This window comes from Anomaloglossus baeobatrachus, chromosome 1, assembly GCF_048569485.1.
Source record: "Anomaloglossus baeobatrachus isolate aAnoBae1 chromosome 1, aAnoBae1.hap1, whole genome shotgun sequence".
Lineage (NCBI taxonomy): Eukaryota > Metazoa > Chordata > Amphibia > Anura > Aromobatidae > Anomaloglossus > Anomaloglossus baeobatrachus.
In genome coordinates, this window is record NC_134353.1 from 242,907,756 (window position 1) to 242,922,842 (window position 15,087).

The following is a 15,087-nucleotide window of genomic DNA, read 5'->3' on the forward strand; positions in this document are numbered from 1 at the left end:
CTGACTTCTCTTCGCTCCCCGGTCCGGTACCGGCGGGCCACCGCCCGTCCCCAGTCCATACGGTTCTGCGTCAATTGGCCTCTCCTGCAGACGGTCACCACTGTCTGCCAACCTTGTTCTCAGGTGCCCGGGCCATGTACCTGGACACGGTCAGTCTGCTCCTCCACTGCTACTTGACTCCTCTCCCTTACCTCTCAACTGACTTCCTTTCCCACCTCCAGGACTGTTAACTCCTCAGTGGGTGGGGCCAACCACCTGGCTCCACCCCACCTGGTGTGGACATCAGCCCCTGGAGGGAGGCAACCAGGATTTGTGTGTGTGACTGATGTGCCTAACCAGGGTGTGGGGTGTGTTGTTGCAGTACCTGTGACGTCCTGGCTTGTCAAGGGCGCCACATGTGGATGATGCATCTTACGTCATCCACAAGCATTGAAAGAAGATGTTTCCAAGAAGACAGGAGGCACCAGATCAAACCCAGAGATGCCCATCAGTCCGGGCCGGCCCGCAGGTGAGTATAATAAAAGCTGCTTTTTACGTCATACAGATTGACCTGGGCACTACAGACCTTGGAGCATTAAACTGAAGCTTTGTGCAGCAGGTACGATGATGCAATCGCACATGGAGCAGGAGGAAAAAAGTCACTGTATTGTGTTGTGAATGGCAGAGCAGTGAGGCTCATTAAGAAAAATGTCTTTAGGATCATTTCTTCAGGATGCTACCTATCCTAGCACCTGTCTAAATATTGAGCCCGGAATAGCTGATGGTGGCTATCTTGAAATTCTTTTCAGTGAACCCCTTTACAAACATTTATATCTATTTATCATTACAATATTTATTAGTTACCCAAGGTTTTTTTGATTGCCTCGATAATAAACTGCATTGCTCATGTAGTGCAGTGCATTATGTATGCCTGTCAGTATTATATGGATAGGCAGTATAGTAGTCTCTGCTTTTTGGATCTAATAGACTTTAGCCCGAGGCAGAGAAAGAGGCCATTATTACACCCTTATTTGCCATAGCAACTCTGCAATCATGGTGTGTGTGTGGAGAGGGGGAGAGTGTAAGGGGCTCAAAGAAGGAACATTCTCCATCTCTCAAACTTTTCAAATGCCGCAGTCACTATGCAATGGATGCTCAGCTGTGTGCCGAGCTCGCTAAATGCTGAAGTGCTGCGTGTGCATTGCTCACTACTCAGTTTCTTGCATCATCCTTTGGTCAAGCAACTTTACACAAACCTAAAATAACTGTGTACAATTACAAACATCAACTAGATTAGTATATACTTTGCCACTGCACTATGGAGATGTGCTTGGAAGAGATCAATCAGTTTTTACTATCTAAACAGTCTTAAAGGGGTTGTCCAGGGAAAACAAGTTAACTTACTGATTTGTGGGGTCCGATTGCTGGGACACACACTGATCAAAAGAACAAGGAATTTTTATCCTAAATGGGTCAGCTTTATCCTTGTTGCAAAATCTGGTGGCAGATTGGATCAGGCCTCAGCTCTCTGTTGTCCTATGTGCAAATTGAGGTTCTGATCTGGTATAAATCCTAAGTCATATGACAAGGCTTGTTAAAGGGCTACTTTTGACTTTTAGGATTGCTACTTCCAATAGGTGGCGCTAGAGTTCATCTCCTTCCTCCCTCAAGAGGCAATTTTTATGTTGTCCTATAGGGAATTAATGGAGAGGCAGTTGAGCCTTAGCAGTTCTGTTCCATTTCTAAAGAGGATAAAAGTGCTCTGTCCTGTCAATCATAGAAGGTCCTAGTGGTTGAACCCAGCAATCAATATCCTGGTGCTCTTACTGAATTCATACCTTCTGTTGCTTTTTAACCCTAGAATGCATACCTGGGGCCTCGCAGGCCTGCTACGTTACTTGTTTTCTATTGTAGATTTCTATGGTTGCGCGTTCTAGGGTTAAGGTGCTATGACAGTCATTCATCTGATCTGGCGACTCTGTGACTCTGTTGCCTTGGTCCATAATATACCAGTATGGGTCTCAGTGTATAGCAACACAAACACAAACTTTTGTTACATTTTCTTTTATTTCTAAAATTACTAAAACCTATATAAAAATGGTATGTCTTAACTATGCTAACCAGCAGAAAAAGGTTACCATGTTAATTTTCTGCTATGGTGAATGTCGTAACACCTGAGAAACCATGAATTCTGTTTTCTTTTTTAATTTATTCTATGGCTCGTGGAGGATTGGTATGAAAAATAAAAATGAAAAACACAAAATATAAACAGCCTAATAATGCCTGTGGTGGTATACAGTATGTACTTTATCCATTTCTGTATTTGAAAAGAGTAAGATCGCCACCTATTGACATATCTGTAAACCACATAGGCACATTTAGTTAAAAATCTTGAAAGGTTTTCCCCTAGCAGAAAACTATTGTGTATGGGCTCAGAGAGAGTATAAGAAACCCCTCACAAACCTGCACTCACCTTCTGGACTGGCGTTGCACCACCACACTGGTAATGGGTCTCTTGCCCATCTCCTGGACGAATTATGTCCTGTTTAGATGGAATTTGAAGGCTGCGGCCATCATGTGGATTTATGTCTGGAAATCGGTTGAGTACACTATAACGAGGCTGGAAGAGTGTTGCCTCTCTGGGAGATTGGTACATTGTTTTAAATTCCCCACCCTAGAGCCATAAACAATTTTTTATAGTAGGGAAAATCGCCTTTAATATAGACCAGGCCAGGTTCGCAGTGGCCGACTCCATCACAAGTTTTGTCAAGTTGCAATAATTTGTGCTTGTCATTTTAGTTTTCTTTTATGAATTTCATTGATCTGATCCCTCTAAGTGTGGGAACCTAATGTTATTCATGATTATGATTACTGACCCATGCAAAGTGGGTGGAATATAACTCCAATACATGAGAAAAATAAATACTTTCACCTCTTTCTTTTACAGAGCTTTTATTTACTGTAATTGTTTGAGTCATATAAATGGTTTCTCCTGTTTGAACTTTTAAAACTCCGGCTAAGATTGATCGAAACCAATAAACTGAAAGTTTACTTATTGTTACTGGAACAAGGGCAGCCTCTCTACTGCAGCCCTTGTCTTTCCTGATTGATTGCAGCGGTGGCATCCGATCCCATAGACCTTTTGGTGTCAACGTGATGTCATTGCAGCACAGAAGGCTTTCAGTTCAGTGACAATGACAGGAGCAATGGGAAGGGAAATACCAGTACCTATTGTGCTGGCCGAATTCTGATGAAAAGGAACTGCTCACTCAAAAAGATTTGAAGGCAAATTACAGAGCTTGAGAATTAGGATAGATCCAGGAAATAATAGAGAGGTAATTGTACCAAAAGCAGTTTTACCTTCTTATGGAAACAATACCATGCTTTTCTACAGGTTGCACCTGAAAGGACAGGTCTGCAGGTACTTTTTAGGATTTCTATCTAGATAAAATGACTTGACTAACAGCCTATTCATTATATATCCACATGTGATCTATATGCTATTTGAATCATAAAAATTCTTGGGAGTATTGAAATAAAGTGAATATGAAGAATCATTCATTTTAATTTTTTTAATTTATTTTAAAAACACAATAAAAATAGATCTGTATAAATAGAGGTATAAATAATATCCTGTACACAATCAAAGAATTTACACTCTGTTCACATCTGTATTAGGTATTCCATTTTTCAGGGAACATGATGGACACAAACAGCAGCCAACAGACCCCATTCATTATAAGGCTACGTTCCCACAATGAGAAATTTGTGAGTTTTTGATGTTACAGATTTTCTGCACCTATTAGGTAAATTAGATTACTGGTGTTTTAAAAAGGCTGCTTTATCTTTGATACCGGTGTTTAACTTTGACATCGCTTTACCGAAACAGTCTTGTGTGTAATTACATGCATTTTGTACCTGTGGCTTTTCCACATCTAATGTATTTCTATGAGGAAAATCCACACATAATCTCAGCGTCTATGGAAGAGAAACTGACATGTTTTGGAGATCAAAACGCACTGTAAAAAAAGCACATTGGGCATCAGATTTCCATAAATCCTCTTTACTGAACCTGTGAGACGCTGCATTTTTTTGTTCAAGGAAAACACACAAACAAAATCTCCCCAAAAACTCATTGTGAGACCTCAACTTAATGCAGTCTATTGGGTTTTTCATGATGTCCCTCATTTTACTGCACAGCATTCTGCACTTTTTCTTCCATTAAAAATGACTGAATCTCTGGTGGAGCTTCCTAGTAGAGGCTGAATGCAGCTGTAAATAGAGGATTAGAGGATGTATGTTTATATTTCATTTATTTGCTTTCTTTTAACTCTGTCTTCAGAAAGTGGTGGAATTACATGGATAAACTCAAGGATATTCAAAAACAGTCCTCTGTCGAATGGGTTGGAAAATTTTCCTTCCTCGTCCATCAGATAAAAGTACTTCTTTGCATTCATTCTCTCATTTGTTGTTATGTTTGTGGCTGCCATGTATAGCTGTAAATATAAAATCACATATATCTTAATATCACCATTCTCATCCTGATATTGTCTATTGAGCTGTTGAGGCCTCCATTGATCCCAAGAACAGGCAAGTTTTCATCAAGACTGCTGGTCACTCTCCAACTTACTAGAAGCAATGGAAAGTGTCAGAAGCCTGTTTTCTGACATAAAAAGACACAAAGTACCCTATTCATTATGACTAGCGTTTTGTAAGCCAGTGCAGGAGTAAGAGGGTCCTCATGAAGACGCACAAGCCACTTAATAAATTAGGAACATCTTTTCAATAGCGTGCTCATCCATGTGCCTCGCAAGAAATGATACTCTAGTCAGAGACTGAATAAGTTAAGCCACAATGTTTGATGAAATTCTTAGGCGGGCTTCACCATGCCCGGTCCTGCTCCAAGCTCTGCCAATTTTGGTGGAGCTGGCTGAAACTGGCTTGAAAACCCCAAAATTGGCAGTTTTTTAGGGGAGCTTTGAGCTTTTGTGATATTTGAAGATGTTTTACACCAAGATTCTGGCAAAAACAGCGTCATGAATCTGGCCCATAATTTTTATGCAAGCTAAATTTGGGGAAAATTGCACAGTTTTTAGTGTGTGAGGCAGAAATAGCGTGAGCCTCCTAAATTTTGCACATCTAGTGGGCTATTTACATTGGCCAATTTTAGGCTGGTAGCGAGTGCCAGTGGACTATCTTAAAGTGGTTTGGCACAAATTGTTCTGTGCCCTGAATGCAGTGTGTGTTATTGGCAGAGCATGCCCTGTGTATACGGGTACACTGTGCTCCCGATAATGATGATTTTTATATTTTTCAACAGAGATCCAATCACGCAACAAATAAGCATTTTGCATATCTGTCAAGTGATTGTAGATGTGTTTATAGTACAAGATAATGCAGATAATCAGGAATGAGCATTCCTATGAGCTCTCATTCCCAATCGGCTTCTGTTAAAAGCGAACCTTGCTTAAAGGGAAAATTTATCAAGACTGGATTTTTTTTATACCAGTCTTAGAGGGAACCAACCAGCAGGATTTTCATATATAAAGTAAAGCCTGTGCTATACTGGTAATAGGAGGCTGTGTCTAACCATACCTTTTGTACTGAGATTAGATGTTTTATTTCAGAAATATGTGCAAATCAAGTTCTAGCAATGCACTGATATTTGATTGACTGGTGCAAAAGTAAGGGAATATGTGGGTCAGGTCTCGCTTTCTAATCTCACCCCTGTCTGTCTGCCTGCGCTGGAATTAACGTCTATGATGGCGACAGGGGAAGAAAGACCAGGCAAACAGATAGAGGCGGGCATGGATAGCAATAACTGACCAACAATTTCCCTTCCTGTTGCACCTGTCAATCACATAGCAGTGCATTGAGGGAACTTTACTTGCACATACCTATCTCAGAACAAAAGGTATGGTTAGATTCAGCATCCTAGCACCAGTATAGCACTGGCTTTACTTTATATATGAAAATCCTGCTGGTAGGTTCTCTTTAAGACTGGTGTAAAAAAATCCAGTCTTGATAAATTTTCCCCTAAAGGTTCTCTTGTTAATTATTTTAATTACTATAATAACTCAACTTATTTGCTAGATCTAGAAACCGATAAATACTTACACACATTCCAGTCATCATGGCCGAAATAAAACCAATGATGGTAAGGAATAGAAAACCAAATCCAATTATCAGACTCCGACCTTCAACCTGAAACCAGTTCCAACACAGGTAGATACCCAGGAGGCAGTTGATGCACATGGTAAACAGAAATCCAACAAAATGTGTTCTGTAAAGTCATTTAGACAAACATTATTAGAATTGCTGGTAACGCCAAGGATTTAACCCATTCACCCCGAAGGACTCATGACCAGGCCAAATTTACAATTCTGACCAGCGTCACTTTGTGTTAATAACTCTGGAGCTCTTCTATGGGTCCCAGTGATTCTCATTGTTTTTTCATGACATAGTGCTTCATGTTAATGGTAAATTTAGGACGATATGTTTTGCATTTATTTGTAAGAATATCAGAAATTTGGTGAAAATTTTGCAATTTAAAGTTTTTTCATTTTTATGCCCTTAAACCAGTTATGTCACAAAAAATGCTTACTAAATAACATTTGTCACATGTCTACTTTATATCAGCATACTTTGTTAAACAAGTTTTGTTAGGAACTTACCATAGAAGGGTTAAAAGTTTATCAGCAATTTCTCATTTTTCCAACAAAATTTACAAATCAGTTTTTTAGGGACCACATCACAATTGAACTGACTTAAGCCTGCTTTACACCTTACGATCCAGCATACGATATCGTATGCGATCGTAACCGCCCCCATCGTATGTGCGGCACGTTCAATTTGTTGAATGTGCCGCACAACCGATTAACCCCCGTCACACGTACTTACCTGTCCATACGACCTCGTTGTGGGCGGCGAACGTCCACTTCCTGGAGTGGGAAGGACGTTCGGCGTCACAGCGACGTCACGCGGCAGCCGGCCAATAGAAGCGGAGGGGCGGAGCTGAGTGGGACGTAAACATCCCGCCCACCTCCTTCCTTCCGCATTGCTGGCCGGGAGCCGCAGGACACAGGTAAGATCTGTTCATCGTTCCCGGGGTGTCACACACTGCGATGTGTGCTACCCCGGGTACGATGAACAATCTGACGTTCAATTCTAGAGTAATGAACGACGTGCGTGCGATGAACGTTTTACCGTTCAATCGCAATCGCACGTAGCTGTTACACACTGCAATGTACCTTACGATGCCGGATGTGCATCACTTACGACGTGACCCCGCCGACACATTGTAAGATACATTGCAGCGTGTAAAGCAGGCTTAAGAGAGGCCTATGTGAAAGAAAATACCCAAAAGTGACACCATTCTAAAAACTTCACCCCTCAATCTGCTCAGAACGACATCCAAGAAGTTTATTAACCCTTCAGGTGCTACCCAGGAACTAAAGCAATATAAAAGGAAATACTGAAAATTTTACTTTTCCCCACAAAAAAATGCTTTTAGCCCCACATTTTGCATTTTTACAAGGGGAACAGGAGAAAATGCACAATACAATTTGATGTGCAATTTCTCTTGATTATGCTGATACTCCATATGAGGTGGAAAACTACTTTTGGGTGCACAAGGGAAGGAGCACTATTTGAATTTTGGAACTCAAAAATTGGCTGGAATCGTTAGCAGACACCATGTCGCATTTGGAGAGCCCATGATGTGCCTAAACACTGGAAACCCTCCCCACAAGTGATCCATTTTGGAAACTACACCCCTCAAGGATTTTATCTAGATGTTTGGTGAGCACCTTGAACCCCTAAGTGCTTCACAGAATTTTATGGCGTTGAGCTTTGAAAATAAAAAAAAAACAAAACAACATTTTTCCCACAAAAATGTTGCTTTAGCCCCAATTTTTTTTTATTTGCACAAGGATAACAGACGAAAAGGCACCATATAATTTGTTCTGCAATTTCTCCTAAGTACATCAATACCCCATATGTGGTGGAAAACTACTATTTGGGTGCACATCAGGGCTCGGAAAGGAAGGAGCACCATTTTAGTCACATTTTAAGTGCCCCTGACATGCCAAAACAGCAGGAACCCCCAAGGATTTTATTCAGGGTTATAGTGAGCATATTGGACATATAAGTAGTACATAGAATTTTATAAAAATAAGTTGTGATAATGAAAAATGTAAATAAAAATGTTGCTCTTGCCCCAAATGTTTCACTTTTACCTCTCAAGGAATTTATCTAGGGGTCTAGTGAGAATTTTTAACCCTCAGGCGAATCACAGAATTGTGTAACTTTGGGCTGAGTAAATGAAAATTACTATTTTTTTCCACTAAAATGTTGGGTTGACACCAAGTTTTTAATTTTCAAAGGGTAATAGGAGAAAACAAAAGATACAGTTTGTTATTCAATTTCTCCTGGGGCACACTGATACTCCATATGTGGTTAAAAACTACTTTTGAGGCACAGTGCAAACCTCAGAATGGAAGAAGAGCCATATTATAGTGCAGATTGTTTGAGGGTGAAAATTGTTTGAAGTTACATTGGCATTCCCTGAGTTGCCCCAACAGTAGAAACCCCCCATATCTGACCACATTTTACAAACTACACCCCTCAATAAATTAATCTAAGGGTGCAGTGATCATATTGACACCACAGATGTGTCACAGAATTTTATCCCACTTGGTGGTGAAGAAGGAATAATTAAATTTTTACCACAGAAATGTTTCATTTTCACACAGGAAAACGGGTAAAAATAGCACCGAAAACTGTCACACAATTCTGCTGAAAGTGATAATGTGGCTATACAGTACTGCTTAGCCACAAGGCAAGACTAAGGAGGGAAGGAACGCTATTTGAATCTTGCAGTACAAATTTTTGTACAATAGTTTGTATACGCTATATACAAAGCCCAGAATAGCAGAATCCCTCTCAAGTGACCCCATTTTGGAAATTACATCCCTCTAGGAATTTATCTACATGTGTTGCAATGATTTTGACTCCATGGGTGGTTTCCAGAAGAAAGCAGTAATGGATATTCCTGAGTGAAAATTGCAAATCTGAAATTGTAGTGCTCAGTATGTTGTATTGTGCAGCTTATGCTTCTGGACATACGGCTCTCCTCACAACAAAAATGGCAAACGTGGATACTAAATGTGGTTTAGATACATTGTAGTGCTCAAAAGGGACGAGGCATTTGGAAGCACAGGTTTTGCTGCATTTCTTTTTTTTTTTTTGGTGAAGAGCCATAGTGCTATTCCAGAGCCATTGTGCGATCAGTAAGGTGGAAATCTTCTATATTTGCATTGACAGATGATGGACCTCAGAGGGGACTTGGTTTTTTGTGGATTGAATTGAAGCTTTTATTGGCAACACTTTAATTAAAATTTTGGATCACATTTATCCTGTGCTCTACACTAAGCACTTACATCATAGTTTCCATCTAAATCTCTGAATGACGTGATTCAGATGACACCCCTGAGCGATCTTTTCACTATAATGAAGCAGTAGAGTTACTCTGGACTCTGTCTGGCCTCTGTTCAGCATTGTCCTTTTTAGAAGTGCACAAAACTGTGGTTGATCGCCCTTTTATGCACCACTGAAAAGATGGATACTGCCAGATCATAAGCCAGAGAGAGTCCAAGGTAGTCTCCCTTTGCCTCATTATAAGGAATGTACCATCAGGTGTTCCTGCACCTGAATCATGTATTTCAGAGATTTACACAGAAACCAGATCTAAGTAGTGCGCAGAAAAAATGTAAGCCGAGCCTTAGGGAATGTGCAGACGATCAGGACCCGTTGGGTCCTGACCTGTTGGGCCACGAGTCTCCTCTGAAAGAGACCGCAGCTGCTCGTGGCCATGATCCGGGCTTGGGCAGTTGCGGTCTCTCGCTATTTTCTCCCTGCGTACAATGCTTGCGACTCTGCAGCAAAGAACTGATATGCTGCAGGAAAAACAAGCACAGTGAGCATGGGATTTCAAGTAATCCCATACACTGTTCTTGTACTGTACAACGCAAGGTTTTGGACGAAGGGAAAACATACTGCGTCCAAAACGCTGTGAAACCTGATCATGGACATGGAGCCTTACTCGGATCTTTGTGAGGAAGAATTAATAAATCAACAGCAGGTCAAGAATTGTTTTTATTTATTTTTGGCTACTATCGCACACTAAAAAACATTTTTTTATTTTTACAAAAATAAAAAAGTTTTTGCATTTCCATATGTTGAGAGCTAATTATTCTCTATATCTCCTGACAGAGTCTTGTGAGTTGTTTTTTGCATTATTAGTTGACATTTTTATTGGTAACATTTTTGGGCACATAATGTTCTTTGATCGCTTTCTATTCCGTTTTTTGTGAGGCAGAATGAACATAAAAAGCAATTCCGTAATTGTTGTTTTTTAATGTCATTCACCGTGTGGTAAAATTAATAAGTCATGTTTGTTCTTCAGGTCATAACAATTACAGCGATACCACATTTATGTGATTGTTTTATGTTTTGCCCTTTTACACAATAAAAACGATTTCATAAAAAAAAAGATTTTTTTTTGCATTGCTATATTTTTCGAGCTATAGGTTTTTTATTTTTCTTAAGTGGAGGCTTATTTTTTTCAGGGCAAGATGTTTTCAGGAATATTATTTTTATTTAAATGAAACTTTTTGATCACATTTTATTCCACTTTTTTCCGGTGGTATGATGAAAAAGCATATTTTTTTGCCACTTTTTTTATGGTATTCATTGAAGGGGTTAACTAGTGAGCCAGTTTTATAGAGCAGATCATTCTGAAAGCGAAAATACCAAATATGTGTACTTTTTTGTTTATTTAGTTTTTTTTATATAAATATATGTATTTATTGGTACTTTTTTTTAATTTTGTGATTTTTATTTATTTTTATTGATATTTTTACAATTTTTTAAAACTATATTTTTGAGACTATAAGCACAATGTGATCGTAGTACTGTACACGGCAGGTTGTCGAAAGCACCTCTCGCGATGCCGTACATGTACGTCTGATGTCATGAATGGGTTAAATTACTTTTCAAAGCTTTACATCACTTTTTGATAAACAGAGGACAAACCTCTTTTCTGGTGTTCTGGGGTCTTGCATACAAAAGGTAACACAGCTGAGGAATGTAAGATAAGTGCTTCCTGCTTTAACATTACCCTGACTGAGAAATCAATGTAGGATGTTGAAGATTTATTGCGTTTCATCCTACAAACCTCACAGTTTAATGTGAATGAAAGAGAATCCAAACCTATTGCGCTGACCAACATCGTTGTAGACGTAAGGACAGTAGTGATCGAAATGAGTCACACAGCGGTTTGTCACGCGACAGTGCTTTGAACGCAGAGGCTTCACAAGATGACAGGTATGACACAGTCTGCTTAGAGGGTTTTTGCCATTTTTCCAGTCATTAAAGTTGATAGCCTAAAGAATAACATTATGAATTATTAATAATCATCAGTTGCCTGAAAAATATTTTAAAACTTGATAATAAAATGAAACCAGAATGTCACATCAGTGCCGGAAAAAAAATAAAAAAATGTTTTTTTTTTAAATGGATACCAATTATTGTTTAGTAAAACCAATTTAAATTGCTGTATGATGATTGCAGAAGATCATGTTTTCTCCTTTAAGCTGTGTCACTCCAGCCCAACCTCAGGTAGCCGGCAGCTTTCTCGTATCTGTGTGCTAGTATTATGTATGAACGGCTGGTTGTTTTGCTCAGCACATTAGATAACCAGCCCTGTTCTAGGTCATTGCTAATGTGGAAAATGTTGATTATTCAGCTATTGACTAACAAGTCTGCGTCAAAACTTTGGTGCACAAGTGTGTTTTGCCTACAGTCATGCATGGTGGTGGGAGTGTCATAGTTTTGGGCTACATGTGTGCTGCCGGCTGTGGGGAGCTACAGTTCATTGAGGGAACCATGAATGCCAACATGTACTGTGAGGATACTGAAGCAGAGTATGATCCGCTACCTTCATATTCCAACATGAAAACCCCAGACACAGCTCCAAGACGACCACTGCCTTGCTAAAGCAACTAAGGGTAAGGGTGCTGAACTAGCCAAGCATGTCTCCAGTCATAAACCGTATTGAGCATCTGTGGGACATCCTCAAAAGAAAAATGGAGGAGTGGAAGGTGTCTAACACCCACCAGCACTGAAATGTCATCATGGAGGAGTAGAAGAGGATTCCAGTGACTCCTGTGAAGCTCTAGTGAACTCCATGCCCATTGTGTTAAGACAGTGCTTGAAAATAATGATGGGCACACAAAATATTGACACTTTGGGCATAATTTGCCCATTTTCACTTAGGGGTGTACTCCCTTTTGTTGCCAGCAGTTTAGACATTAATGGCTGTGTGTTGACTTATTTCTTGGGCACAACAAATTTACACTGTTCTACAAGCTGTACACTGACTATTTACATTGTATCAAAGTGTCATTTCTTTATCGTTCCTATGGGAGACCCAGACATTGGGTGTATAGCTTTTGCCTCCGGAGGACACACAAAGTACTACACTAAAAAGTGTAGCTCCTCCCTCTGAGCATATACACCCCCTGGATAACCAGATCTAGCCAGTTCATTGCTTTGTGTTCAGGAGGCATACATCCACACATGCATTCTCATCTGATTTTTCATTTTTGGAAAGATTTTGAAGAAAAGCGGGTCCAAGTCTGGACCCCCGGCATGTCCCTTCTCACCCCACTGTGTCGGCGGTGTTGTTAAGGTTGATTCCAGGGCTGGAGCCTTACATGCCGCGCTCCTTCACCATCCCTCAGGCTCTGGCTTGAAGTGGGAGCCAGCACGGTTCTCCATGCTTTGCAGGAGACCGGTCTCCATCCGCAGCCCTTCAGGATCCTGCTGGACGGAGCACTCATCCCCAGGGACTTGGAACCCTGCGTCTCAGCAAGCTAAGTACCTGAGACGTTTATATTCGGGGGGGCCCGGTACTTTATTATGGTGGGAGAGTGTGCTGTGTAACTTTTCTGACATTTCCGGCCGGTTCTCTGGTTGTCGCCTGAGAACCGCGCCGATGGTGCCTGCGCGCCGGCCGCATCACTCAAATTTAGGCCCCGGCTTCGCCGGAGGCCTACTTTCGTTTTCACTGCCCTCGCATGTCAATCATGCAGAGGGACAGTGCGGCTCCGCCCAGCGGCCGTTCGGCACAGGGGAGGGACACTCCTCTCTGAGTACATGTCCCCTCCCCTGTAAGTCTCCTTGGCCCCCCAGATCCCGCTCTCAGAGCAGGTCCCGCCCCCTCTCCTCGCTCCGGCGCCATTTTATCAGCGTTTTTCTCTGCGATCAGCGCTGGCTGCAGCATCCCTGCTAAGCTACTTGGGGGTCCGGGCTGTGGGATCTGGAGGGCACACAAACGGTCTGGTAAGCCACAACCTCCGGTTGTGGACCTTCTTATATACTCTCTGGGGGTCATTCTGGCTCAGAGCCCCCACTCCAGCAGCATGTCTCACACGAGGAGCAAGGCTGCAAGGCTGTACTCAGTATGCACTGCATGTAAGCTCGTGCTGACTGAACCGAGCACATATCCACATTGTGATACCTGCTCTAACCTCACAATGCCTCAGCCTGGAATCGCACCCACAGTGGTCCCTCCGGCTGCTCCGGCTCCAGTGGCTGAACCCCCGGCTTGGGTAGAATCCTTCTCTAGGTCAATCTCCCAGTCTTTTGCCGACTCCATGGGACAGCTGTCCCGGACTTTGCTGAACATGCATCAGCCCCCTTCTCAGGGCGCCTCTGCTGCTAGGGCTCTCTCAGCGGAGCTCACAGAGGATTCTTCATCTGGTCCCAGACCCCGTCCTCCTAAGAGGAGACGCAGGGCTCCCTCTCCTTCCTCGTCCCGCGGCTCTGATTCAAGAGCTGACTCGCAGGACGAGGAGGATGGCGTTACTGGGGGCTCGGAGGCTACCTCCATGTGCCCCATTGATCTGTCCGAAAGTGACTCAGATGTTAGTGATTTGATTGCGTCCATTAATTTTGTACTGGACCTCAATCCGCCAGTATCAGAGGAGCAACCCTCTCTGGCAGAAAAACACCAGTTTACCTTGCCTAAGAGGACAAGGAGTGTGTTCTTTAACCACTCCAGTTTTCAGGCCACTACGACCAAGCCTAGGGCCTGTCCTGACAAACGCTTCCCAAAGCGTGGTTCTGATGACCGTTTTCCCTTTCCACCTGAGGTGGTCAAGGAGTGGGCTCATTCACCAAAGGTAGACCCTCCGGTGTCTAGACTCTCAGCCCGGACAGTTGTATCAGTGGCTGATGGCACCTCTCTTAAGGATTCCACTGACCGCCAGGTTGACCTTCTGGCCAAATCTGTATATGAGGTGGCAGGGGCCTCGTTCTCCCCATCTTTTGCAGCAGTGTGGGCTTTCAAAGCCATCTCTGCTTCTCTAGAGGAGATGCATTCCCTCACCAGGAAATCTATGCCCGAAATGGTTGCCTTAACTTCCCAAGCTTCAGCTTTTTCATCCTATGCCATGTCTGCCATGCTGGAGGCTTCTCACCGCACTGCGGTGGCTTCGGCTAATTCCCTCGCTATCCGTAGGATCTTGTGGCTTCGAGAGTGGAAGGCAGATGCTTCTTCAAAGAAGTACCTTGCTGGGCTCCCTTTTGCTGGATCCAGGCTATTCGGTGAACAACTGGATGAAATTATTAAGGAAGCTACTGGCGGGAAGACTACTTCCATGCCACAAACTAAAACCAGGAAACCTGCCCAGGGTAGGAACCAGTCGAGGTTTCGTTCCTTTCGTTCCTCCAACTGGTCATCCTCTAAGCCCTCGGCCTCGTCCACTAACTCAGCCAAGGACCAAAAATCCAACTGGCGCACAAAGGCGCGTCCACAGAAGACCGCAGGAGCTGCTGCCACTAAGGCAGCCTCCTCTTGACTGGCCGCGCCAGCAACGTCCTTAGTCGGTGGCAGGCTCTCCCACTTTGGCGACGTGTGGTTTCAACACGTCTCCGATCAGTGGGTGTGGGATATCATCTCCCACGGCTACAGGATAGAATTCTCTTCCAGCCCGCCAAACAGATTTTTTCTGTCAACTCCCCCCTGCTCCAAGGCCACCGCCT

The 15,087-nt window shown here is 42.5% G+C and overlaps 1 protein-coding gene across 1 annotated transcript in view; it reads right to left on the reverse strand.

The window, feature by feature from the left end:
- Positions 1 to 3,592: 3,592 nt before the first annotated feature.
- The window catches only part of LOC142291568 (uncharacterized), a 139,500-nt gene continuing 128,005 nt past the window's right edge, over positions 3,593 to 15,087 (reverse strand). Inside the window, exons 8-10 of the mRNA XM_075336202.1 lie at positions 11,251 to 11,423; positions 6,097 to 6,262; positions 3,593 to 4,475 (exon numbers count right to left, since the gene is read on the reverse strand). Of these exons, the coding sequence (XP_075192317.1) occupies positions 4,281 to 4,475; positions 6,097 to 6,262; positions 11,251 to 11,423 (534 nt within the window). The 3' untranslated portion in view covers positions 3,593 to 4,280. The remainder of the gene's footprint in view (positions 4,476 to 6,096; positions 6,263 to 11,250; positions 11,424 to 15,087) is intronic.